Here is a 27,765-nt window from a genome sequence, read left to right on the forward strand (position 1 = left end):
TCTATAAAAATTACAACGTAGGCGGAAAAAAAATCTAATGTAATCAATTATATTAGGATAATGAACCTCTTCCATATTTATCATAATTCGTAACCAAGTCTTTTTTGTACTCGATTTACTATATCACAGAAAATTAATATTATTTAAAATATTATATTATGATTACTTTTAGTATATAATTGTAGTAACACTGTACGCATTATATGAGCTAGCGATAAGATTGGCTAAGCGTTCTGAAAATTCCAGCATAATCTTATCAATTCCCAGTCAAAATTGTTCTTTGGGAATGGATAATTAATTTGCAATTAGCACATTTAAAAAAAAATTAACACTAGTTTCAAGCCAACAAACAGACTAACGCATTTTTCCTTTTTCTTTTTTCAAAATTCAACGAAAATCGCATTCAATTTCATTCATCAAATTTAATGGGCAATTCACGAAAAAAAAAGAAAAAAACTTGAAGCTGTTCTGGCTAGATTGAGCTATCCTACACAAGATATCTCCAGTTTTACAAAAACCATAAACCTCCGTTACAGTTCAAGTCATCCATGAGAAGGGGAAATGGAGACATCTCTGCCTTATCTAAAACTGGAGATCATCTAATCTGGTCCTTCCATGCCACAGTGTCATTCCCATTCCTGAAGAGACATATTTACACCTTTACAAGAGATAGAGCATGGTACGAGTAGTTTCCAGTTGTTGAACTGTAAATGGAGAGGTCCCATTTTTGTCCCTTGATTGTACTTGGCCTTCCATGTTGTCACAGCATGTCATTAATCCTTCACTGACAAAAATATATATATATATATATATATATATATATTTTTTTTTTTTCTATCCGAAATTTCGAATCACGTAAAAAGAAATTATATTATTTGATCTCATTACTCCAGCTGCTTTCTTTTTTTCTACTTATGTGTTGCCAGGGTCATTAATATTGACTATTGAACCATATTCATGTTTGGTTTCTTTAAGAAAGAAAAAAAACTTTAAAAAAGCTGAATTTTTGCAAAAGAAGAGACAACTGATGATTGTACGGAAATTTGCATAGATATTTAATACTAAACAAAAATTATATGATATTATGCTATAATAAAAGAAAATATTTAAGAAGATAAGTAGAGTAAAGTTGGCACTGCAATTATAATTATTCTAAAATTCAGGTGCAAAATGGGTAGAATTTGTATCGGTAACTCAAATTTTGAGTTTGCTCGTAACGAATCTGGATAATTTATTTTAAATTAGCACGAATTTAAAGCTGTCCATTCTTTATTAATATGCTTCATACATTTGTTATTACATGAATAAACTCAACTAATTTGATCTTTAACAAATTCATAATATTACGTTATTGCAGAGAATTGAGACTCAATGATGCGGCCGTGCAAGAGGCAGGGGATGTGTGGAAAATGGGCCCGGGATCTAGCCCATTAAATGAAACGCCTGGCCCATTAATACTCCAGAGCCCAATTTCAACTTTTCTTTTATCTTCATAAAACAGTACCATATTTCTTTTTCGTTCTTCTATCCTCTTCTGATTGAATTCTGAGACCCTAACACCTTTGTTTGGATGGAGAGTAGAGGAAGGGAGGGAATGGAAAGATGAGAAAAATTTCTTTAGTTGACAAAATTATATCGAAGGTGAAAGACACAGGAGGTGAAATGTTTAATCTTGTATCATTGTAATTAATAGAATTGGTTTTCTTTCTAATTTGAGATGTAACGGATGGAAAGAAATTTTATTGCAAATATTTAAAAAAAAAATAACACAAATATCCAAGCCTATATCTTACCAATATAATACTCATACAATTTTTTTTTATCACAAACCTACAACAGCCATTAAATTTCTTATTAATTTTCTAAATTTTAATCAACGAAACAAGAAATAAAACGGAAAGAAAAATTAAATTTATTTTCTCTCATTAATCATTCAAACACGAAGAGATTAAATATGTTAACCTTCATTTCTATTCTATTTCATTTCCTTATGTTCTTCACCTCCCCTCCTTCCTCTACTTTCCATCCAAACAGGGTGTAAAGTAACACACATTTTTTAGTTTGGATCCGGACCGTTCAATATGATCAAAGGATTCCGTGCAGTCCTCTTGAGCCGGATTGGATCAACGGTTGTGATCTAAACTCAAATTTTGAGTTATTTTAGGGAATTCGGAGCTCTCTCTGATCTCGATCCAACAAAAGAAAATAAAACCCGCGAAAATATTTCACCTCTCTTGCGTCGCCAGAGATTCAGAGAGCAGATAGCCACTGATTTGATCGGACAGCTTCATCAACGGTCATGATGCTTCCACAGATGGGCGCGGCTGCGGAAGGCCTAAGTAAGGCCTCGTCTCTGGTGATGCGAATCGGCACCGACGCGCACCTGTACGACGACCCTGATGATGTCAGCATAAGACCCCTTTTAGAAAGCCGCTACGACTCGGAGAGAGCCGACGCTCTGAAGCGCCTCCTCGCTCTCATTGCCCAAGGCGCTGACGTGTCACATTACTTTCCCCAGGTGGGTCCCACCTCTGTCACTGACAAATCTACTTCAGAAAGAAGGCCAAAAGTGTAACTTTAACTGGAAGAACTTTGGTTTTTCATTTTTGCGCGCAGGTGGTGAAGAATGTAGCTTCCCATTCACTAGAAGTGAAGAAGCTCGTATACTTGTACCTACTGCACTATGCTGAGAAGTACAATCTGCTTTCTTTACCCTTTATTGTAATTAAATTGACATCTGATACCATTGAATTCCAATGCAACATTTTCTTTTCTGATAACATATTTTTGTTATCACTCAGGAGGCAGAATGAGGCTTTACTATCAATCAACTGTTTCCAGAAAGATTTATCGGACACGAACCCTCTTGTCAGAGCGTGGGCCCTACGTGCCATGACAGGAATTAGGTTGCAAGTGGTGTCGCCTCTGATATTAGCTGCCATTACAAAGTGTGCAAGAGATCCGTCACCATATGTCAGAAAATGTGCTGCATATGCTCTGCCTAAGCTATACAACTTGCATCAGGAGGAAAACTCCTCTCTTGAAGAGGTACTTGTTAATTGATATTATACATTTGCATATTTTTTTTCAAATTACAGCAAATTTGTATTCAGGTTGATAGCACCAATGATTTTTTATCTGCTGGCTGATTTCCATGTTGTGGTTATTTGGAGATAATGCTTGCCATTTAAAAGATTCAGTCAGTGAAGATGTCCAAAGTGCATCTTTTCTTTTTTTCAAAAGAGCAAAATAATCATTATTCAACACTATATATTAATTTACATTAGATTAAATATTGACCTAAGGGGACAAGTTGGTCGAAATATAAAGGAACATATCTTTCCCTCCAGTTAAACCAATAGTTGGATCTTGTTTACAAATAACTGTAAAATGTTTTGAGCAGGTGGTAAGCATCAGTGTGTTATTTTCCATACTCTAAACTGTTTGTTGTTATTTGCAAAAAAGACCCTTTGTGTTTTAAGTGATGTAACTATGGCTAAGGCAGTGACTTAAATGACAGCTTGTGGATGTATTACTAAGGGATAATTCGCCAGCAGTCGTCGGATCGGCTTCAGTGGCATTCAATACAATATGTCCAAACAATCATGCACTGATTGCAAAGCACTTTAGAAGGTTATGTGAGGCTTTACCTGATGTAGAGGAATGGTCTCAAATAATTTTAATAGATATCCTTCTTCGGTACACCGTTGCCAGGCATGGCCTCGTGAGAGAATCAGTCTTATTCGCTAATGTTGCACATGACTCAAATTTCTGCTCAATTATGAGCAAATGTTATGTGGAAGGCCCGGAATTGGGGTCTGGTGATGGGAGTGGTTTTGAAGAGTCTAATTTGGTGACCTGTAAAAATGAAGATGTGGATATACTGCTGAGGTGTACAGCACCTCTTTTGTGGAGTCAGAATAGTGCAGTAGTGCTGGCGGCAGCAGGCGTCCACTGGATTATGTGCCCTGCCGAAGAGGTTAAGAAGATTGTCAAGCCAATTTTGTTCCTTCTGCGGTCATCTAGTGATGCTAAATATGTGGTAAGATCTGTGCTCAATTCTCTCTCTCTTTTTTTTAAAGTTAATAATTGAAGATAAAAAGGAGCAAACAAAATTTATAAAAGGGATTTCTTAAAGAAGTACAAATTAATATACTATGTATTTGTAGTTCTAAAATAAGGTATCAGCTGGTATGAGCAAACACCCACAACTAGGATAAGCACTTGGTTTAAAATGTTACCTGTTTTCCTTAATCAAATGTTGCTAACATAAACATAAACATAAACATTAAAATGTTACCTGTTTCCCCAAAATCAAGTTCTCTTTCTAATTTTTTTTTTCCTTTTGTTTTTGGGCTCATTCTTTGAACTCATAATGAAAGCTAAATACTAACAAAGCAGAAACTTTGAAATAAACAATGACATTTTGCAAAAAAAATAATAGAAGCAAACTTTTGTCCCAATACTAGAATTATTACAATGGTAAGAATAATGTTTAGAACACATTCAGTTTTGACATTTAATATTGGGTATCTTTCAAAGTTAATTAAGTGGGTATAACTTAAAAATTTTACAGGTCCTATGTAATATGCTAGCTTTTGCCAAGGCTGTGCCTTCATTATTTGACTCCTTTTACGAAGACTTCTTCATATCCAGCTCGGACTCCTACCAGATCAGAACAGTAAAGCTCCAAATATTATCCACTATTGCCACCGAGTCTTCTGTTCCCTTCATTTTCGAAGAATTTCAGGTAAAACTTTTGTTATTGTTTAAATTTATCATCAGTACAGAGGTGAAGTCCATCTAACATCACAAATGACTTCTTATGTGCCAATAGGATTACATTAGAGATCCTGATAGGAGGTTTGTCGCAGACACAGTTGCTGTGATTGGGTTCATTGCAAAACGACTTCCACTTTTGGCTAGTACCTGCCTGGAAGGACTTCTGACCCTTGTATTTTCTGGTAAGTGCATTTTCTTTTGGATTTTCTATGTCATATTGTAGGGTAATCCAATGATGATTGACAAAAAAAAAATTGATGTGCAGAACCGATGGTTGGTAGTTCATACCAGATTGAAGAGGAAAATGCTGTATTGGTTCAAGCAATCATTTCCGTTAAATCAATTTTAAAGAAAGATCCTTCTAGCTACGAGAAGGTTCCTTCTAAATAACCTTTCCTCTTTTTTTTTAAAGTTGCAAATCACACCATGATATATGTGCATATGACATCCAATCGTTATTATATCGAAAAAGTTTGTTCCTTACTAGTAAGTTCTTTGTTCCAGAGACTATTTAACTTTTGGCTTCGCTTTTAATGAACTAATTATGTTGACATTGTTTGTAAATAATAAATATGTCAGCAGTTTAGTTATTCCTTTAATTTACTTGACATTAATTTTGACAGTTAGGTGGTTTTTGCTGATGAAATAAGTGGTTAGTGCTAACTGTAGATAAAAATAGTTTTTGGTGTTATTTTGGACGTGCTTCATTTGTATACATGTATATATTCCATTTTGTTATCTTATAAGTTTCTATATCTGCTGAAGGTGATTGTTCGACTGGTGAGAAATTTAGATAAGATTAAGAATTCGGCAGCACGTGCCTTGATTATTTGGATTTTTGGAGAATATAGTTCTTTGGGAATTCTTATTCCCAAGATAGCCCCAACTGTGCTCAAGTACCTTGCTTGGTCATTCCCTTCTGATGAGGTTGAAGCTAAGCTTCAAATCCTTAATACTTGTGCTAAGGTGTTTCCTCTACTCCCCTCTCACTCCTAACTATTTTACATCTTTTTGATGCATGTGCTTTATTAAAAGGGAAAAAAATAATATAAAAATTCTATGTTGGGCCAATTATGGTGTGGGGCCTGATGCGTAGTGATAGAAGGTTAACTTGGGGGACCAAACTTACTGGGGGCATAGTATGAGTACTTCTATTAATAAGGTTGTAATGTTATTTTGAAAAGGTGTTCCTTTGTCTCTTTGCTTCTAGTTCACTCCATTATCTAGTTATCTATGAGAAATTGGCAATAATAACCCTTGCAAAGTATAAAAATGAAAATAGAGGGACTTTTCTACTAAATAGAAAAAGCTTATTTGCCAATATTCCCTAGAAAATTATAATTGATGATTTCTAACAATTTTTGTTTCTCAGGTTATAGCAAAAACCAAAGGAGAAAATGAAGATTCAAATTTATTCAAGAAAATATTAAACTACATTCTCCAGTTAGCTATAGTTGACCTAAATTACGACGTACGTGACAGGGCCCGTTTCATCTCAAACCTCGTGGGGCATGAAATAAATGACAATTTAGATATTTACAGAGACCTAACTGAAAACATGTTTTGCACAAAACTGTCTTCTTCGTCTTATCCTTCTACCAATTTCCGGGTCTACCTTCCTGGGTCCCTCTCGCAAGTGGTTTCTCATGCCGCACCGGGCTATACACCTTTACCGAAACCAGGTAGTGCAGTTATTGAAATTCCTAATATGGGTTCCAATAACTCATCCGGCATTGATGAATCTGAAGGGTCAAGTCCTGAGTATTCAACAGAGGATAGTAGGTCAGGTTATGAGACAGGTACTGAAGAGACAAGCCAAAATGGAGACTATGAAGAGAGCCCTCTGGTTAATATATCTGAAGCAAACATTGACCAGGAGCCACCAAGTCAGAAGGATATGTCGAATTTTGTTTCTACTGATTTGTCAGAAATGATGTCCAGGTCAGCGCTCGAGTCGTGGCTAGATGAAAAGCCAAGTTTCTCTGATGGTTCTGTTGGTCAAAGTCAAATTCAAAGCCAAACCGTCTCGACTTCTAATGCTAGGGTATCTTTTAATGATAGAAAATTCAAGCTTAAGTCTAGAAAATCTCGTGTTTTGTTGGACCCGGCAAACTCTGACGGTTTACGGGTCAGTTATTCTTTTTCAACTGAGGTCTCATCTGTGTCTCCCTTGTTGGTTTGTGTTGATGTGTTGTTTGAGAACTTTGCCACTGAGCCTTTGAGAAATATCAATATTAAGTTTGAGGAGGCTTCTGGAAGCTCAATGACTGAGCCAACAGATCAAGTCTTGGAAGACTCTACCAGGTGGGTTTATATTTATCCCTCCTTGCGCTCGCTTTTTGAGCTAATTTTGTTTAATAGTAAAAGTTTCATGCATGTGACCATAAAAACCTAAATGCTAGTGATTATCACTAAAGTTACAGAGAACTGGGCGGATAAGAATTATAAAAACATATAGATTAATATGAGCAAATCTAGGGTGTGTTGTGCTCACCAAGAGGATTTGGTGAGCACAACTCCAAAAATTTATCGGATTGCCTTCAAACGACGAATCCAAACTGTTGAAACTCATCTACTTCATGAGTGATGCGTGTACATGCGAAGTTTTAAAAATTTCAAATTCATTTAGTATAAAGTCAAGGTAAAAAAAAATGATGAAAAATGAATGCATAAAATAACATATAAAGTTCATTTTTTTTTACAGCTTGACTTTGTACTAAATGAATTCGAAACTTTCAAAATTTTGCATGTACACACACCACTCGTTAGATGGGTTTCAATGGTTTGGATTCGTCGTTCGAAGCCAATCCGATAAATTTTAGAGTTGTGTTCGCCAAACTCTCTTGGTGAACACAACACACCCTAGCTTTGCTCGATTAATTTAACTAGACAAGCTCACTGATGGCAATGCATTATGAAAAAGATAGCCTATGCACATAACACGCAAACAAAACAAAAAATACATGATAATATTTTTACACGATAACACATAAACAAAGTATAATCTGTCATATTATGTGTACGTACATGATAAAATGTCAAGTACACTGCACTGTAAGGAAAAACCATTGCTTTTACCTACCTCAACTTATTTATATGTCTACCCATACCCAGTAAGCTATGGGTACAAAAAACTTGCTGCTATTTTTTGGTATGGTTGGTATTGTTTCTTTGGTGTATATTGACAGCCCTAATAGTTATTCTGAGCCTTTACTCACATACAAAAAGAGAATACACAGGATGTAGGAACATTACTTGAATTCCTATAAAACTATAGATAAGTATACTATCTTTTAGTGTCTATTCCCCCTAAACTCTAAAGAACAATGCCAAAGCTATTTGAGTTTTATTTTATCTTTTTTTGTAGAAAACTGGGAATAACTATCTCATTTTTTGTTGTTGAGAAAATCGGTATTCTAATTGTTTGGCTATTTCTAACTGTTTTGGGACTTTATTGGAAGAAAATGGGCAAAAGGGGTGGATACCAGAATTCCCTTGCTTTATAGTAATGCATACATGAGCAGACAAATTATTTTCGTAGTTTCTTATTTTGAAATGTAGAAGCTTTGGTGAAGTTCGCATATAGTCGTGAACTATTTCTTTGTTTCTTATTTTGAAACATAGAAGCTTTGGTGAAGTTCACATATATCGGCCCATGATACCTAAAATATCAGATTGATCTGGAACCAAGAAACCTATGAAATCAAAAGTGGTTTTTATACTTATCAATTTACTAATTGTACCGTTTACTTCACTTCTTAATTTAATCACTTCATTTACAGAATGATTTCACTGGATAAAATACCATCATTGCTTCCTGTGGAAGAAATTCCTCTCCTATCTCAAAATGAGACTGTGAAAAGAGTTCTTCAAGTTAGATTTCAACATCATCTTTTACCTCTCAGATTGCATGTGTTATGCAATGGTAAAATGCATCTGGGCAAGCTCTGGCCTGACATCGCCTATTTCTTGAGGCCGTTATCTCTTGATTTGAATTCTTTTGTAGAGAAAGAGAGGCAACTTCCTGGCATGTTTGAGTGTTCTAGAATGTGAGTTCTTTTGCCTATTACAACATACTTTTTTACTAGTTTACACTTTTTTACTTTACTGTTCTCACTTATAGTAGTTCTGTTCTGACTGATGCTGAGATATTTTACATTTTATTTCGATATTTCTTTGACAGAAGGCTTTTACAGTATAATGAAATTGCAGATAATCTATCCTTCCATTATTTTAAAATCAGCACAATAAAATCACAATAGTGACCTAAATAGATTTTGAGTACTGAAATAATGCATTTTGAAAAAAGTCAAAATTAATTTGAAAGTGTTTGATCCTTGTGCTACTTTTCGATGTAGATTTCTCATAGTTAAGAAGTGGGTCAAACGAAAAGTTTCTCTAGTTTTTTTTTAATTATTTTTCGACACATCAGGGGCCTTTTTAGCATAAGTTAAAAAATGGGAGTGATTTTTTGATGCAAATTACATTTTTGCCTCAAAGACAAGCCAAAGGATTAGCCTAACCACAACCATTATTTGTAGGTGCACCTTCAGTGACCATCTCCAAGAGCTCGAACAAAATGAAAAGACCTCAATAAATGCTGACAAAAACCTAGTGGTGGCTCATTGTTTTGCGGTGAAAATTCTGAGCAATAGCAATTTTCACCTTGTCTCGATGGACATGCCAGTTTCTCTTAGACCTGATGACATGTCAGATCTATGCCTGAGGTTTTCTGGTGAGGTTTTAAACAGCTCGAAACCATGCTTAATTACTGTCATTACTCATGGTAGCTTGTCACAGCCGTTGGATGTCACTGTGAAGGTAAACTCTGAGGATACTGTGTTTGGGCTTAATCTGTTAAACCGCCTTGTTGCCATTGTGCAATGACATTCCACTTGCAAAAGAAACTCTCCTGTCTCTTTTACTGGTGTAGCTGGATGTGGGTCCTGTTTTGGTGATTTCTGAAATGTACTTGAGACGTTTAATTCAAAGCTGGAGGATATAGATTCACTTCATCGCCCTTTTGTAATATTTTGGTGTTAATAATCTTCTTCCTTTTCAAGTGTAGAAATATAATTCTTTCGGTTATCTGAATGAGTGTTGTTTTCTTAATTGTCTTGTACATGAAGAACAGGTTGATTTTATTATGAAAATGGTAGGAATTCTTTCATGTTTTTATTTATTTTGCTAAATTCAATTATTTCGCCGAGTTATGTAATATGAATTGGAGCCGAAAAAGGTCATTCTGAAATGGTGCACATAGCACATGCTAACAGAGTTAATTGGATGCTCGTAGGAGAATCAGTAGTGTCACCCTCAAACCGAATTGCATTATGTTTTTTTTTTAGACCAACAGTTTTATTTAAGTGCGATTCTCAGTATGAAGTGTGAATGAACAGTCTTGTACATCGCCCGTTTAAGATAATGAAGTAATAAAGATATTTATAGTTTAGAAATAAGACATTATTCGGCTAGGAACGCTCATTTGGATTTATTGTCGATACAAATGTGTTACTAAATTGCATCTAAAATAAGATAAATGTTTACTGTTAATTATGAAAAGTAAAATAATTACAGAACATAGCGACATATTTCTATCAATTCTATAGCTACTGGTTGCTTATCTCTACCAAAAAAGATACAGAAAAAAAAAATACTAAAATGAAAAGCAAAGGAACAAAAGCTTGATGATTGATCACATCTGCTACATGTGAAAGCACCAATCTCGTATTGTAAAATTGTGCTGAAACATATTCCACATGTATAATCTCATCACCACCTATGTCCAGGCACCCAGTTTGGTTAACATGTGATATGAACTATATCTCATCTGGCACAACTGACTAATTCTGGCAACAGGTTTGATTCATCCATTAATGACATTGATGGCGAGTCAAGCAAGGGATTTTTCTGGAATTCATTTCTTAGCTGCCCACATGCAGCATTTGCATCAAGCCCACGCGTCTGACGCACACTGACAGTTATCTTCCTAGATTCTAGTGCTTCCACAAATGCTAACACCTATAAAAAATAATTCATAAGCTCAGCAAGAGCTTGTTGGAAATTACTCTGGGAAGAATAAAAACTCAGCACGTACCACTTTCTTGTATGGCCTCCTGAACTCAGAACCTTCAATTGGGTTGAAAGGTATCAAATTCACATGATAGCCCCGGCCGTGTGAATGGAGTAGCTCTGCCAGCTCCAAAGCATGCTCTGCCTTGTCATTTATGTCGGCTGTCACAAAAGGGAAAACAAAGAATTAATAAAATTAAGAAAGTAAGAAAGAAAATAACTTTGGGGTTAGAGATTAACCTAGGAGGGTATACTCAAAGGTGACTCGGCGACCTGTTTGGATAAAATAATCCTCGCAGTCATGCAGGAGTGCATCTAAAGGGTATGATTTCGCACTTGGGACGATTGTTTCTCTCAGCTTCTGGTTAGGCGCATGCAAGCTGTGGTTGAAAACAGCTCTATAATTAACATTAAGCCAAGAGGCAAAACAAATTTAAAAACTAAACAAAGAACACAAGAAGAACAAATAGTTATGCTTTTCTAGAGAACGAACTACAATAAAAACGAAATACAACTCTATATATTAATAATGGCCTGTAAACCTGTTTTGAACTCCATAGTTTAAAACTTCTGATTTTAGATCTCAACTTTTGAGATTTGTACCAACCCTGGTCCTACCTCTTGTGTGATAATATTCTATTTCAATGACAGAAAAAAATGAAAAATTGAGGATAAAGAGCACAAGTTGTGCTCCAATCGTTTGTTCCCTACAAAACATTTGATACAAACATGCAGCCAAAATGGATGTGACTCTTAAGGAACATGCATGTAATTTACTACAAGAATAAACCGAAACAGTATTGAACCTGACAGCAAGAGTAGACTGAAGCTTGTGTGAAGCGAGCATCTTAATGGTGTTTGGTACACCGACAGTGGAGATGGTCATCATCCTTTGTCCAATTCGTATCTCCTGCATTTGCATTTATATTCTTCAAATAAACAACAAACCACAAGTTCATTTCAGAGTTTACCACAATTTGTATACAGCCCTTTTGATAATTACATTCTTTTTGCCAAATTGTCAAATAAAACAATCATATTTTGCAATTCTTTGCAAATGATATCTAATTTTAAAGCAAGGACAGTTAATAACAAATTAGTAATTTTCCCCAGTCCTACATGACATATTGACATCTCGATTTACAACCCAATATTTGCCTCAAGTTTAATTTAAATTGGAAGCTTACAGGAAGAAAACATTGCTAGATTTGGGAGTAAAATAATTTACATGTCTAAGGTTTGGTCATATATGTCACTTATGAAAAATGTAATGAAATATTCAGGCTTATGGTCTTTATTTGCAAAAATCACATTAGCATCTAAGTTAGATAAATGAATAAGGTTTCAAACCATAGTGAAAGGGAGAATATCAAAATTACCTTGTTCAAGCATCGATGTGCTTCTAATACTGATTTGAGGTTAAGCATTGGCTCACCCATTCCCATGAACACAACATTACTAACCCTATGTTTGAATAATTCCTCTATGACTAGCACCTGCATGCAACAAATATATAAACAATTTAAAAGCCTGCTTATTAAATTTCATTTCACTCAGCAATGCAATGTAACAGAATAATCATAAGAGGATTAGAAACTTCCAAAAAAAAAGAAAAAATAATTGAAACCACAACAGGCAAAAATATTGATCTATAATGCTCAAAGTTGCCGGTCAAGTACAAGACAGAATGTACCCGCAGTAGAATTATTCCTTTTCAAGGTTGAAATTTATATCATATTACAGGGTAGTGTCGTAAGAAGCTATAAAAATGATACAGACAACCTGCTCAACAATCTCATGTGGCTTCAGGTTTCTAGAGAAGCCTCCTTTACCAGTGGCACAGAACGAACAGCGCAAGGGGCAACCAACCTGAGTAAGATATTAAACTATTATCAGAAAATATTGTTCTCTGATATATATGTATATATATAGAGAGAGATGGGCTATGGTGCATTGCAATGCATGGAGGGGTTTGTGCATTGGACCATAAATCTAAAATTCAAAATCCAAATAACCGATCCAAACCGTTCATATTGTTCTCCATATTAATATGTGCTTGGAGACCAAATTTTACATTTTTCTGAATTTTTTTACTATTTATTAAGTATTTTACAAAATTGTTGATCTAACGGTGGCTTAACAAAACAGTAAAATCAGCAGCCACCGTTGGATCAACAATTTTGTAAAATACTTAATAAATAGTAAAAAAATTCAGAAAAATGTAAAATTTGGTCTCCAAGCACATATTAATATGGAGAACAAGATGAACGGTTTAGATCGGCCATTTGGATTTTGAATTTTAGATTTATGGTCCAATGCACAAACCTCTCCATGCATTGCAATGCACCATAGCCCATCTCTCTCTCTCTATATATATATATATAGAGAGAGAGAGAGAGTAAGACTACTATACATTGCAATGCATAGGCATTTTTGTGCATTGGACTATAAATCACCGGATTCAAAGTCCAAATGACCGATCCAAACTGTTCATCTTGTTCTCCATATTAATATGTGTTTGGAGACCAAATTTTACATTTTTTTGGAATTTTTTTACTATTTATTAAGCCACTTTGAAAATCGCTGATCCAACGGTAACAGTAAAATCAAAAGGCACCGTTGGATCAGCGATTTTCAAAGTGGCTTAATAAATAGTAAAATAATTCCAAAAAATGTAAAATTTGGTCTCCAAATACATATTAATATGGAGAACAAGATGAACGGTTTGGATCGGTCATTTGGACTTTGAATCCGGTGATTTATAGTCCAATGCACAAAAATACCTATTGCATTGTATGGTAGCCTTACTCTCTCTCTCTCTCTCTATATATATATATATTGCTTAATGTGATTTCATATAAAACATTCTATCTATTGCTTAATGTGATTTCACCCATTCTATTGCTTAATGTGATCTCTCTATATATATATTGCTTAATCTGAAACTGACATTGGACTGTAAAAAAATGGACTAAATTGCCCCCTCCCCCAAATCCTAACACTACAAAATTCCATCCCAACCAGTAAGCATTAGTAGTCTATTGTACAAAACCCCTTTTGCTTGATTTTATTTTTATTTGACTCCACGGGAAACATTGCTACAATTAAAAGTAAAGTTGTCAATTTTTGAGAAAATAGGTTTGTCTCCATAACACTAACTGTCATAGAATGTTGACTGTTATATACAAATGTAAGAGTGTTTACTGTTTAGCGAAAACAAAAAAATGCCGTCTGCAAAAAGGTTCTAATGCAAGTCCATTTAAAAAAAAATGCCCTTGGTTAAATTATACCTGAGAGGATATACAAGCGGTAAGACGAGTAGAGCCTTTCTTATCCTCAGCTGGTATTCCAACTGTTTCAATCAATCTATTATCCTCCAATTTTAAAAGTATCTGCAATTATAATATGCCCAAAATAGTTATTACATAGAATGAAGATCAGGGTATTCATTTAAAAAAAATGGGAGAGAGAGAGGATCGAGATAATAACCTTAAGAGTGCCATCAGCAGCAGCAACAGAGTGGTGCATGGGTGATCGTCCCACTCTCCAACCCGCTCCAACAAGCGCATCCCTGAATTCTTGAGGCACTGGCATATGAAAATATTCTTATTAGAATTAACTAATAACTAAAGATATATGAAATTATCAAAAGTGATGGAAATTGATGAATAAAATAAGACTCACAGTGTTTGAATTGTTCAATTTCTTTAGACTTGGTCTTGTATATTAGATCATGAAGCTGCTTCCCTCTGTAGCTTTGCTGGATGAGAAAGTGCATAAGTTTTCTATTAACTACTCTAATTAAAGCCGATATTTGCATTATATTTCAACTTTTGTAACATTTGTGTTGTACAAATGTTTCCCTGGAATACGCAGTTAAATTGAAGACATGAGGCAGTACATTATAAAATTAGGTAAGCATAATTTTTGAAGGCGACGAGGGTTTTTCCAGGGTTTAAGCGTAAAATCAATCCATAGTTTCAATTCACAGTGACTTGAAGCAAATAAAAATAGATGAAGTCGAATTTTAACAAATCATAGCTTGGTTTTACCTGACCGAGGTCAAGGGAGAGCTGTCGGAGCTGTTCCTCAGAGAGCCCCAATAGCACGCGCGGCTCTGACTTCGGTAAGCGCGCCGGCGGTGAGGAGATAGAGGCGGCGGCGCGCACGCGGAAGGCCGCACGTGCGAGAGGAGCGGTGCACACGTGCTGCAGAGATGCCATTGAAGGCAAATGAGAGAGGGATGGAGGTTTTGGGCAAGGAAGGGACGGGACTGAAGGCCAGGGATAAAGAAGGATTTCGGAGCCTTTTGGAGAACAGCCACTGACAAAGGAGGACCCACATACAGTTCAGGATATTTTGGAGAGAAATGCTGCCTGCTACAGTTCTTGTATTCAATGGGTAGAACAAAAATAACTGGTACTTGTGGGACCTGCATGTCAATGTACTGTCTGTTAACTCAGTAAATTTCTCGTCATATTGCATTTAAGAAGTTTGAATTAAGTTGTGAGGTTAATCAAGAGGGTTCAGTGACTTTAACAATAAAATATATTGAATTGATTTTAAATGATGAATTCAAGTTGTTGAAATTGATTTACTTCATGAGTAATAATTATTGTAAATACAAATTTAAAAAAAAATCAAATTTATTTAGTATAAAATCAAGCCGTCAAAATAATGAAGATAAGTAAGTTGTTTTAATGTATTCATTTTTCATTATTTTGTCGATCACTTGACTTTGTACTAAATGAAATAAAAAATTTAAAATTTTATATAAACAAATATAATTTATAAAATAGTTCAGTTTTAATCAAAGTTCTAACTAGCAATTATCGTGTTATAGCGGAAAGACTAAAAAAAAACTATTGCGAATAGCATAACAACAACGAAAACTATCCTACATAGCTTTTTTGTTTAAAAAAAAATATTTTATATTTTTATTAATTATTAACATTATCTAAAGTCTCATAAAGCAATAAATAACACAAAATTGATTAAGAAATTAGAATATTCATATTGAACCAGTACAACATCCAAATTACTATTCAAAATATCCCTAATAATATCAGAAAATATATCTTTTTTTTCATTCAAAATAACATAAGCATCATGGCATAAACTATATATTTTTTCTATTTAAAAAACCTAACTATTATGGAATAAACTATCTATCTTTTTCTATTTAAAAGCGAAATCAATCTGGACTTTGAAAAAATTGATCTTTAAAATTAATTTTCAGTTGGATCTTTATATAAAAGCTTATGCAGCATAGCATGCGCTATAGCGCGTAGCGTATAGCGCGGATAGCGGACTGCTATAGCTGTCGTAGCTGAAATAGCACACTTTTATCTCATAGTTTAGTATTCAAGGTCTGAAAACGCTATAGTGCGCTATTTAAAACACTAGTTTTAATGGTTTAAATAGCGATTATAGCGGTATAGTGGGATGGTTAAAAAAAATAAGCGATTGCACTAAGTAGCTAGCTATAGCACTGATAGCTAGTTATATATCACCCATAGCGCCATAGCTTTTAGGGTCCGAAAAAGCTATAGCTAGCTATATTTAGGACCCTGGTTTAAATTCATTATTTGAAGCCCATTTTATGAATTTTGAAATTAATCTCACAAAATTTTCTTGAGTCTAACTCGAATTAATTTATAACTTCCCAGAATCATTGTAGTAATCAATTACGCTTCTACGCCAAGATACTGTTTCTATTCATCAGTTTATTGGTGATATAAAACTAGCTAGAACTAAACTCCTGTGTATAAAAACTAGCACTCAAATGAAGAACAGTTTTTGTGTATCATATGGTTCCTTTGAAAACAGCTTAACAAGAAATTTTTTTGAGGTGTAGATCTGTTAGCGGAACTGCTGGTTAGAAGAATTAAAGATAAATCAGACTTTTAGATTAAGTTTTGCAGAGGGAGAAACAACAGGAGGATGCGTACCATAATATTTTTATAGGCTCTTAATGTTGTGAGTTATTCATTTGTATGGATCATAGTGACAAATGAATTATTCGGATTCGATTCGGCGAAGTGAAAAATTTGTGATTCGGGTATAATTTGGGAATGATTTGGAAATTATTCGGACCAGAGATCTGAGTCCGGCAAGAAAGCAAAAAAAATGTTTTGGGAAAAATTCACCAATAATTCGTAAAATTCGGGAAATTTTTTTAAAATTCGCCAATTATTCGGGTTTAATTTGGTCAACCGAATAATTCAGCGTTCGGTTTGACATCACCAAAAAAAATAAATTATTCGGATTTAATTCGCAACCTTGTGACTATGGTATGGAACTATGGATTGCAAGGTGAATAGTGTGTTACCTATTTCTTGTTTCTTAAACTGGTAGCTTCTACCACGCTTCTAAAAAAATAAAACAAAATGAAGAAGAGTTTGCATGAAAATTATAGAGACCCAACTCTTTCAAATAAGTTTTAAGAAAATGTTTAGTGGTATTTAAAGGTTAAATTCATTTAACAGTTGTTTAACAAAAAGTCTAAACACCTTTTCTAAAAATGCACTATTAAATAATTATTTATTTAAATATCAGCTTTAGTTACTAGAAACAAAAAACAATATTCTTTTATAAATTCAGAATTCAAATAAAGAACTTTTCATAAACATTAAATATTAAAAAAACTACACCTCCATCTCCATCTTTTAATTAAAAAAGCAATTCTTTATTTAAATTATTTCTAATTTCCCCATAAGTATAACTCTTCAATTATATATAATCTTTTGCAAACAGGGCCGAAAGGGCCCGGCCCTCTATGGCCCAAAATACCGTCTTTTTACGCGTATTTTTATCGTCCAATCGCAGTCCAGTCAGATTCGTGGTCTCTGCATGCGGATACGCTATTACGCACGTATCCAACTGCATGCGAATATGGACTGAATCTGCTAATCAGACAGATTCAGATATCTGATACGCCAACTGACGTGTCCGGTGCGCACCGCACGCATAACGTGCTCTTATCCGTATCAGATATACACATCCGATACGTGTACGGGTAGGTTTTTGAAGTGTTGATGCAGGAAAGTTTAAAGTCAAGCAACAATAATATGGTAATATATATTATTATATTATTAGTATCGTGCCCGTGCGTTACAACGGAAATATATTGTAAGAGAAAATAAATCATTAAAAATGACATATTTTCATAAAAAAAAATCAAAAGAGAAAAAGAATTTGACCCAGTGAATTCAATTTCACATAATAAATCCAATATTTGCCTAATTAAGTCTCAGCGCAAATTTAATTTTCACACATGCAACATTTTCAAGCCAATAACAACATTAAATTAAACTAATAAATACATGTTGGCAGGCTCTTCTATAAATGTATAGTGTCATTCCTTAGCATCTTGAAAAACTATTTTAATACAATATTACAGAACCTTTAGAAAATAAATTATGTTGATAATTATAAAATTTGAAGTTACTAAATATGTTAAAAAAAAATACCTTGTTAAGTTAATTGATTGTGCTGTCACTCATTGCAATGTATATCTTCACACTTTTCAGAGCAACTTGCTAAAACAAGCTTACAATTCAACTATGGAAAAAATGTTTCAGGCTAAAGAAATGTTCAAAATGAAATCAAATGAAAAATAAGAAAAATATCATCAAGAGAGGATAAAGCTTTTACTTTAGGAGTAAAAAAAATCAAAGCTAATTAAGTATCTAGGATGGCTACAACTCACTCAAAGAAGGATGAGTCATGCTGACGTCACCAATTCCGTAATTGACCTTAGTGCTTCTATTTGATCCTATATTTTCACTTTATAGATTATTTTTTGTCCAGTACAAGAGATATTAGTTGGTTGTTACAGAAATCCATTGTCCCAGTGTTAAAATTGAAGATTGTGAACTTGAACTTTTAATAGTTTCATTCATTCAAAGAGGTTCAAAATTAAACCAACTAAAAAGGAAATTAAAAGAAAGATAATACTAAGAAATTTATCCGAAATTATGTTTATCAAGGATTGTTAATCTACCTTGATACAATTTACAATGTAATCACAGGAAATCATTAGCAAGGTCATTTGCCGAGCCAGTGTGATATCAGTTAATAGTTAGATCTGAATTGGCCTAGTAATGACTTATATGCAGTTATATATACTCATGAGGTTTTATTTTTCTCTTCAGCAACACATCAGTGAAACACAAAAAACATACTCGCAAGATTTGATAAATAAAATAAACTAATCAAATCTAAAAAAAATAAAAGAATAAAAGGATAATAAAATAACTGACATATTATTTTATAATATCTAAAGGCGGGTTGTCATATTTTATGATTTTCAATTTACCTTGATAAATAAAGGCGGGTTGTCATATCTTATAATATCTAAAGAATAAAAGGATAGTAAAACAAATTGTTAATTTACCTTGATAAATTTATGATTTTCAATTGACTATTGTGATACGTATAGATCGTATAGATATGTATAAAAACAAAATTGATAATATATATATTCTAGATTACTCATGATAATATCTATAGAAACAAAACAAGAGAAATAAGGAAGTGAAGAAAAAATTGATTTTCATTGTGATCCGCATAAAAATGGAAGGCGAAGTCGGTTCAATTGGAGAGTGAGAAGGAAAGAAATAAATAAGGGAATAAAGAATTATTATCGCTAAATTTTATAATTTATTTAATTTTAATTGTAATACATTGTGTGACGAGTATGTTTTTAGCTAAATTTAGACTATGTGATTGGAGGATTGAGATTAAATCCGAAATTTTATCTTTCAATCATAGCCGTTAGCGGATCGAACACCCAACGTACTTAATAATAGAATAGAGAAATATAGATATAATTACATGTTGTCAAATTGCATCTTTGTTTTTCCCCAGAGGTCAAAGTAGTATACTTCTTTGTACCAGATCAAAGTGTACTGATATTTTTTAAGTAACCCATCTACAAAGAGAATGTTCATCCAATTAAAATAACCAATGGACAAGCAACACCTCATACAATTAAACCTATCTATAAAACACTAATTATTTACATCATCAATTGCATTCATGATTTCCTCCTAGCATGATTTAAGTTTTGAATTTTTTCCAGCACTGATACCACCTGATGCATATCGGGCCTGCCATTGGCTTCTTTCGATAAGCACCGGAGTGCCAGCTTGGCAGCCATGAAAACCCCGCGTCTCGAGTACCGCCCACTAAATTGCGGATCCAAAATCTTAAAGACCTTTTTCTTGCTTTTGAGATGAGGCCGGGCCCACTCTACCAGGTTGTACTCTGCGACTGGTTGGTTATTGTCCAAGGAACGCCGCCCCGTTAGTATCTCCAATAAGACAACTCCAAAGCTATACACATCACTCTTTGTAGTTAGCCAGCCTTAAAAGATTAAATTAACAAACCGTCAATTTCGATAGTAACTAAGAACATGTAACTGTAACAAAACTTTTGGTAACTTTTCACAGATTCATTTGCTTCATGTAATGAAAACATTTTTTTAAGAGAAAAGTTGGTATGTATACCATATGCAAGGTACTCGGGAGCTGCATATCCATAAGTACCAATGATTCTGGTAAAAACAAAGCTGTCGTCTCCAGCAGGACCATCTTTTGCTAATCCGAAATCAGAAAGCTTTGCATTGTAATTCTGTTTAACATAAAGGACAGAATCAGTATTTCAGGAAGCATGCTTTCAATCTGAGAAAATGTCACACCAAGAAAGATAAAATACGTACGTACCAAGTCGAGAAGTACATTAGAGGTCTTGAAATCACGGTAAATAACATGCGCTTTATCGCTGTGAAGGAATGCTAACACTTTACCGGCTTCAAGTGCGATCTTAATGCGTAGGTCCCATGAAAGCGGTTGATAGCTCGAACCCCCTGAAATGCCATGCAATAATTCCCAATTAGCCATTAGTTTATGCTTAAGATAAGCCTTAAAAATACTTACAATATGTAATTTGGAAAGACTTACTCTTGAAAAGATGATTTTCGAGGCTTCCTCTTGGCATGAACTCGTACACAAGAAGTCTATGTTCGTCTTCCAAGCAATAACCGATTAATTTAACGAGATTTGGGTGAGATAACTGGCCGAGATAATTAACCTCCGCCTATAATAGAATTTAATAATAAGTAAGAAAAATAGGTAGAAAAAATAAACCAAGTATGTGTTTAATCAATTTATCTAGTTAGGCTAGCTTTATTGAACTTCATTTCAATCTAGCATTATAAATCAAGAAATTTGACAAGTATTGGCGGATTTTAAAATTTGTCAAGAACTGAATTGACAAGTTATGACTTAAATGTTTTAAAATTTGAACTTTAAAAAAATAACAGAGAGAGAAATGATACTTACCAACCACTCCTTGTGGCCTTGGAACCCCTCCTGTTTCAGCTTCTTGACCGCAATAACAGTTCCAGTCCCTGGTTTTGCGGGTGCAAAAGTTTGCGGATCGATCCACCCCTTGAAAACCAACCCGAAACCGCCTTCTCCCACCACGCTATCGGGTTGAAAATTTCTTGTTGCAGTTTTTAGCTCTTCAAAGGTGAAACTCCTTAAATTTGTACACTGTAATATTTCCCCCTCTCCACGCATACTTACTGGTAAGCAAGAGTCCGAGACCCAACCGGTACTACTATCAGATCCGCATCCACTTTCTTCTGATTTTAATTTTTTGAACAAATCAGAATTGCATACAGTACAACTTATTTTAATCAGTTCCTTTTTGAAATAATATCAAACAACAATACACATCAAAAACAAAAAAAAATGACAGATATTTGGTTGCCTACAACTGTACAAATCAGTACTGGTATTGGTATGAACTGGTACAGGAACTTAATTATAAATGCCAAGAATTTGAAGTGATCTGAGAGCAAGAACAGACCTGAAAGATTAGATGAGGATAAAGAGGGGATCCAAGAGCTTGTAATTTTTGCAACACAACAGTTTCCCATTGCTTTATCTCAGACTATAATAACATATATAACAAAGAACCTAACAGTATCTGTGCTGCTTCTCTTTTCGCTTCTTCTTTACACTTATTTATTTTTTCTTGGAGAATTTGCTTACACTTAGTTGGGATTCCGTTAATTCGTAAGCATGCGCCTGTATTTATATGTTATAAAAGTCAGAACTCTTGGCTGAATGTCAAACTAAAAAGAAACAAGAAATAAAGCAAACCCGTGACTGTGAGCAAAAACCCAAGTGGCCAAGTGGGTGAGCTGAGCTGTTTCATTAATAATTTCAAATAAATTGAACTTGGACTAATCTTTTTATCATCTGAGAGTAAATTAGGCTCCAACAAAACGGGTAGAGGTTAACAGATGGCAAGTCTCAGCCGCTCAGAGGATTCAAATTAACCTTTTCGGCAGCGAGCCAGATGGTTGTAACTTGTAACCTGTGTAGCGGGTCACTGCAATAAGAGCAAAGCGACCTGTTACGCAGAATGGTTCATGACAGGGTTCGAGGGATAGGCCCTAGGGCCTAGGGCCTAGGGGGGAGGAACCAATATCAAATTATCAATATGGTACTGAAAATGACACAATTATTAGGAACAATAGACGAGAGAGGAGGCAAGTGCAGATGGCCGCAAAAATGAATTTTAAGCGTATCAAAACCGAATTCACATCCTCTCCAATACCTGATAAGGGAATCTTTTACAATTACTAGATCTCAACCGTTCATTTTAACTTGGCACGAATCGCAAAGCACAAAAATACTGCCCCCATTGCGATTCGAATCCTAAACCGGTTGAGATTTAATCTCAAACCGTAAAGTGAGGGTGATCCTCTGCAATACCGTAGAGGATACGGATTCATCAAAACCTAGCTAACCAATGGTCCGGCTGTAGCATCCTTTAAAAGGGAGTAAAGATTCAGTGGGCGGGTATGAAACCACGAGTGCGTATCCTCTGAGATATCTCATTTTTTGCGTGACCGACGTGTCCGGTGCCTATTCGGGGATACCGTGGCCAGTATTATTTTAGCTTTGAGATTTTCCACGCAAAATATGAGATATCTCAGAGGATGTGAATTCTGAAACCAGAGCCGGGAAAAAATAGGGACAGAGCTGATTTCATTTTTACATCAGTTATATATATATTATAAAGTATAGCCTTGTCAATATCGATCGTTATCCTATGAAACCGCGCGGATTGTATGAATTCGTATCCTTTTTATTAACTAAAAAGGGAATTTTGAGTTAATGCATCTCGATCATTCAATATGTTTTAAGATTCGTGCAGAATAGATCCACACTAATATTAAAGAACGTTCTATGTTATAGACAAGAACTGAATTAACTCCGTTTAAAATCAGACGATTAAAATTTATTAACTTAAAAGATTCTTTTTAAGTTAATGCAGAGGATACGCATTGTATTGAGTTTTTCTTTGTAAATTGAGAATATATATCTAACAAGGTATTGAAGAATTTTATTTGACTCTCTCACATTTATAAAATAATAAGTAGTGTTAAATTAATAAAATACAATTTGAGTCCAACTACTATGTCACTAATACCGGCTCCAAAATATAGCAACTAGATTTTATAGGACGAATTTAGACTGTTCAAACCAATTTACTTCACGGATGATGTATTTACATGCAAAAATTATAAATTTAGTATTCATTTAGCCAGGTTCGTGCTAGATGTGTCCTTAGATATGTTGAACTTTGCTAGAACAAACACAACATCTGCAAAAACACGATAGGCCTAATAGTTTGTCCCGTGTTCCGCTGTATCTTTAGTTGTGTATGCCGACATGTGTGTTTTTGTTGTAAGCAATCTTTTGCGTTATTTGACTCATTTGCAAAACATATAAGCATTGAATTTTACAGTTTCTTTATTTGAGATGTATGCATGTTTAATCAGTGGCAGAGGGAGCGTGGCAAAGGGAGCTTATATTAATGGGGGTCAATTGACCCCCATTTTTTTATTTTTTTTATTTACACGTGATTTTTAATATAATTTAGAGTAGAATGCCACAAGTATTGTAAATTGACCTCCATTTTTAATATGAAAATTTTATATGATTAATCCCCATTACGTGTTTGACCCCTATAGTTCGGAAGTCTGGCTCCGCCCCAAGTTTAATTGTTATGTCTAAAGATCAAAGAAAGTCAAAGATACATATCATGACAAATTATACAAGATAATTTGATACATGATCTACGCAAGCTATAAGGATTGATTTGATATATGATAATCGGATATATGATTCACACAAGCTAAGGAATGGTCGGATATTGTTTAGATGATGAATCATGAAGATTATGAAGATCATGCTTTAACATATTTATTTTATCAATTTTAATTTATGTCTAAAAATATGGTAAAGTAGATATGAGGTTGTGACTGTCTGAGTTAAGCCATTGCAAGGCTAAAAACCAATTTTAAAATTCAAATTAACTAGGCAGGTTAATACAAGAAACTAAGCACAAACAAAATAGGCTAATCCCAAATTCTATGGATTTTTATATCTACATTGAGACGTTGGCTATCCTTTGAACTCCATTATAAATAGTGGGCTTAGTCATTTCTAAATGACTTGATAGAGAATTTCCTCACAGAAAATACAACTCTTTTGAATCCTTTAAGTGGTTTAACCTAGTCCGTGTTGTTGTTTGTTCTTAGACTTGAATTATCTTTCTAGCAACCTCAAATACATTTCACCTAAATTGATCAGTGTTGAGATTTGAGTGATAGTCAGTGAGTGCATGGACTTAGAGCTTTTATTGCTCGCCTACTTGAGCCATATATGCTCATTTCTCTGTTTGAGTCGTGTGTGCTTCTTTCTCTTCTTTGGGTCGTTGGAGTGTGATCTCCCCGGTTCCAATTTGTATTCATTTCTTCACTGGGTAATAAGAAAGGCACGCCAAGTTTAGATTGCATTGTCCTGGAGACGTAGGTCCTTCAGTTGATCGAACTCTGTTATCAACTCCCGTGTCACTTTCTCTAACTCTATCTATTTACATTAATTTATTTTATTGCACTTTAAATTCAGAAGGTCTTGATTCAACCAAGAACTACACATACTTGCACACAAGAACATTTTATATTTGAATATCTAACCGATAAGGTTTAATATTTCAAAAGATCCCATATTCAACCCCCTCTAGGTCCCGTTAGAGGCAATATGTTTGACGCGCCATCCTTTTACAATATACTAGTAATTTACCTTGCTACTAGTCGAGTCTAGTGATCCACGCACTCCAAAGCTGTATGAAGCCACTTGGCTATTACAGCCATGACTATTGGCAGGAAATTTCAATTTGATCGTACGACTTCAATTAAAAAAACTCGCAAACAGACATTGGACATGGTGTTCAGGCATAACCCTAAGAAGTCGACAGAATCAGAATTGCGAAAAAAAAATCGTATAGTGCCTCAAAACTTCAATTAAAGTTTTGTTATTCAGTTTCTTTTATTTCAAACCGAAACAATCCGTTAATCATCATGAAATTTACTTGACATAACTAACATCCTAAAATTAAGTACTAATATTTGGAAAAAAAAAATCTAATTGTATTTTTGACATTCTATATCCTGTCTTAGAAGAATTAACTATTTTTCAAAACAAAAAAGGCCTTCCACGGAGTCTAATGTTGTGCAGAATCAAGAGGCTCCAAGTAGCATTAGACTACGCAAAGCTTTTCTCCTTGCGTCATAAGGCTACGTGGAGCTCCTTGACTCTGTATATAGCTTAAGAGTGCGTTTTTAGAAATTGATGATAAAGTTGAAATTTTGATTTATTAAGATGGTAACTAATTTTTTTTAAAATACTAGTCTAGTCTAGTTATACATTTATTAAAAGAAAAGGGTAGATCTTAACTTTTATTCAACGGATCGAGTCAGATAAATTTTTTGAAAAGTTCAAATCTGTCATCGAATATGCGGTGTCTAATTTCATAGGTGCAACCTTTTATAACACAATTATATGCGGACATGTAATTTTTTCCTTTTTCACATAATAGTTTACATTTGTTAATAATAATGATAGTTTTTTTTAGAGAAATAATAATGATAGCTTGGTAACTTTATGGTGGTATCCGAGTAGAGTATATTAGAACTAGAACAAATTTGTGTGATTTTCTATGTAAGTTTTGTGGTACTAACTGCTATTTAAAACACTGAATGTTTCTTTTTTTATGAAGTAGACAAAATGTCCACTTTATATTAAAAAAAAATTGGATCTTTCACTATCAAGATTATGAGACAAATTAATTTAAATAAATGCTCAATTGGCTATTATGCCATGTATAGAACGTCACCCAATAAAATAAAGTGCAAGTTTCTTTTTTATCTATAAATTTTATTTTAATCAGTGCTCTAAATAGCGCGTTGTAGCGACGCAATAACGACATTATAGTGTTTTTGGACCTTAAACGCTAAGCTATGAGATAAAACTGCACCACTATTTCAACTACGACCGTTGTAACGGTAATAGCGGTCCGCTATTTGCGCTACGCGCTATAGCACACGCTATGCTACATAGTCTTTTATTTAAAAGTCCAAACTGAATTCTTTTTTTAATTAAGGATCATTTTTTTCAAGGTCAAGATTGATTTTGCTTTTAAATTGAAAAAGATAGATAGTTTATGCCACGATGCTTAGATTTTTTAATAGAAAATGATATATAGTTTATGTCATGATGCTTAAGTTATTTTGAATGGAAAAAGATAGATAGTTTATGATATTATTAGAGATATTTTGAATAATAATTTGGACTTTGTACTGATTCAATATAAATATTATAATTCCTTAATCAATTTTGAGTTACTTATCTGCTATATAAGACTTTAACTAATTATGATAATTAGTAGAAATATAAAAAATAATTTTCATGCGATAAATGTTATTTAAAACTTTGATTTCAATTGATTCGATCTAGAAACCATTTATCGTGGAAATCTCATTTCTCACCACGAATTTTACATCCCAGGATTGAGGATGCTAAGACAAAATGCAATAAAATGTATTTATTATTGTATTAAATTATGCTGATTTCTCGTGTAAAAGATAGATGCGTAAGATCTTATTTAGTAGGTCCCAAATGTAAGACATGAATTGTGATAGAGAAGGATTTAACTCCTCTCCAGTAATTGAAATTCACTGGACCGTGTTAGATATATTTGAGCCGTTTATTTCAGATTTTGATTGGGTATATTAGTATTTGATCGGTATATATTTATCTAGACTATCTAAATTTAAATTGAAGTTTCGAATTTGTTTAAGGCATCGAATTTTAAATTATTGCACCGGAGTCCGGAGACCAACTCGAAGGAAAATTCAGCAATATATAGGCTTTTTATATCTATGATATGGACATATATTTAGAGCTAGGATATTTAGAACCTTTGAAAATGATTTTTGAAACTTAGAGCCAGGCACTTAGTGTGTGGTAGTCGCTGCTATAAGATCCGAAAATTAGATCAAATTCAAATTGAACAATCTGAATTTAAACTCAAAATTTGAGTTACTTCATAAGACCTGACTCGTTAAGAAACTTCTTAGGTATCGACGTTCATTATAATATTAATAAGAAACTTCTCCAAGTGCAATTCTGACCCACAAAAATTTGGCTACAAGTTGGCTACAAGTTGTTCGCTATAAAGTGTACCAAGCCACTTGGTTCATGTTCCTCGTGTAGAAAATTGAACTATTGAAAAATAAGCTTCTACAAAAAGTTGATTCCAACTTGATTTAGAACAGCTGGAATATCTGGAAAGCGAGATGCTCCTTTATTTTTTACAACAAACAATGCGAACCAGAAAAGACGCTAAAGGAAACATTCAATTTGATTCAACTGCATCTATTAAAGGATGGCCCAAAAACAAATAACACAGGAACCTCTGTAGACACACAAAACAGGCCTCAACAACTTAATGACTCAAGCAATAACCAATGCTGGATTGATG

At 34.1% G+C, this 27,765-nt stretch overlaps 3 protein-coding genes across 5 annotated transcripts; 1 reads left to right on the forward strand and 2 right to left on the reverse strand.

Moving 5' to 3' along the window:
* The first annotated feature begins 2,161 nt into the window (after positions 1-2,161).
* PAT2 (protein affected trafficking 2) lies at positions 2,162-9,952 on the forward strand. Its single transcript, XM_078323078.1, has 11 exons — positions 2,162-2,518; positions 2,617-2,693; positions 2,802-3,048; positions 3,521-4,042; positions 4,577-4,750; positions 4,838-4,964; positions 5,048-5,157; positions 5,548-5,748; positions 6,155-7,086; positions 8,565-8,831; positions 9,324-9,952. Exons 1-11 carry the CDS (start codon positions 2,300-2,302, stop codon positions 9,667-9,669), a joined length of 3,222 nt encoding a protein of 1,073 aa, XP_078179204.1. The 5' UTR covers positions 2,162-2,299; the 3' UTR covers positions 9,670-9,952.
* A 286-nt stretch (positions 9,953-10,238) lies between these two features.
* LOC144573329 (Radical SAM superfamily protein) lies at positions 10,239-15,266 on the reverse strand. 2 transcript variants are annotated; one of them, XR_013517929.1, is made up of 11 exons: positions 14,907-15,189; positions 14,539-14,614; positions 14,344-14,441; positions 14,145-14,246; positions 12,637-12,723; positions 12,234-12,350; positions 11,661-11,764; positions 11,095-11,234; positions 10,880-11,016; positions 10,440-10,803; positions 10,239-10,406 (listed from the first exon to the last, which is right to left on the reverse strand). XR_013517929.1 is itself a non-coding variant. In XM_078323079.1 (10 exons), the coding sequence occupies exons 1-10, from the start codon at positions 15,075-15,077 to the stop codon at positions 10,609-10,611; spliced, it is 1,227 nt and encodes a 408-aa protein (XP_078179205.1). In that variant the 5' UTR covers positions 15,078-15,266; the 3' UTR covers positions 10,239-10,608. The 2 variants fall into 2 exon arrangements, 1 of the variants encoding a protein (XP_078179205.1); XM_078323079.1 differs by having other exon boundaries at positions 10,239-10,803; positions 14,907-15,266.
* Positions 15,267-19,778: 4,512 nt separating this feature from the next.
* LOC144573331 (receptor-like cytoplasmic kinase 176) lies at positions 19,779-21,968 on the reverse strand. 2 transcript variants are annotated; one of them, XM_078323083.1, is made up of 6 exons: positions 21,733-21,968; positions 21,201-21,505; positions 20,820-20,955; positions 20,583-20,725; positions 20,367-20,490; positions 19,779-20,223 (listed from the first exon to the last, which is right to left on the reverse strand). In XM_078323083.1, the coding sequence occupies exons 1-6, from the start codon at positions 21,800-21,802 to the stop codon at positions 19,895-19,897; spliced, it is 1,107 nt and encodes a 368-aa protein (XP_078179209.1). In that variant the 5' UTR covers positions 21,803-21,968; the 3' UTR covers positions 19,779-19,894. The 2 variants fall into 2 exon arrangements, with proteins under 2 accessions (XP_078179209.1, XP_078179210.1); XM_078323084.1 differs by having other exon boundaries at positions 19,780-20,223; positions 21,201-21,502; positions 21,733-21,930.
* Between the last annotated feature and the right edge of the window lie 5,797 nt (positions 21,969-27,765).

This window comes from Carex rostrata, chromosome 21 (assembly GCF_964058835.1).
Source record: "Carex rostrata chromosome 21, lpCarRost1.2, whole genome shotgun sequence".
NCBI lineage: Eukaryota > Viridiplantae > Streptophyta > Magnoliopsida > Poales > Cyperaceae > Carex > Carex rostrata.

Coding starts and splice junctions, on each gene's coding strand:
- LOC144573329 (XM_078323079.1), bottom strand. CDS start 15,077: ATGGCATCTCTGCAGCACGTGTGCACCGCTCCTCTCGCACGTGCGGCC. Junction 14,247..14,343: donor CTGCTGATGGCACTCTTAAG/GTTATTATCTCG, acceptor TTATAATTGCAG/ATACTTTTAAAATTGGAGGA. Junction 12,724..14,144: donor CCGCTTGTATATCCTCTCAG/GTATAATTTAAC, acceptor TATCTTACTCAG/GTTGGTTGCCCCTTGCGCTG.
- PAT2 (XM_078323078.1), top strand. CDS start 2,300: ATGATGCTTCCACAGATGGGCGCGGCTGCGGAAGGCCTAAGTAAGGCC. Junction 2,519..2,616: donor TGTCACATTACTTTCCCCAG/GTGGGTCCCACC, acceptor TTTTGCGCGCAG/GTGGTGAAGAATGTAGCTTC. Junction 2,694..2,801: donor CTACTGCACTATGCTGAGAA/GTACAATCTGCT, acceptor GTTATCACTCAG/GAGGCAGAATGAGGCTTTAC.
- LOC144573331 (XM_078323083.1), bottom strand. CDS start 21,802: ATGGGAAACTGTTGTGTTGCAAAAATTACAAGCTCTTGGATCCCCTCT. Junction 20,726..20,819: donor CGAAAATCATCTTTTCAAGA/GTAAGTCTTTCC, acceptor ATGGCATTTCAG/GGGGTTCGAGCTATCAACCG. Junction 20,224..20,366: donor TCCCGAGTACCTTGCATATG/GTATACATACCA, acceptor TAATCTTTTAAG/GCTGGCTAACTACAAAGAGT.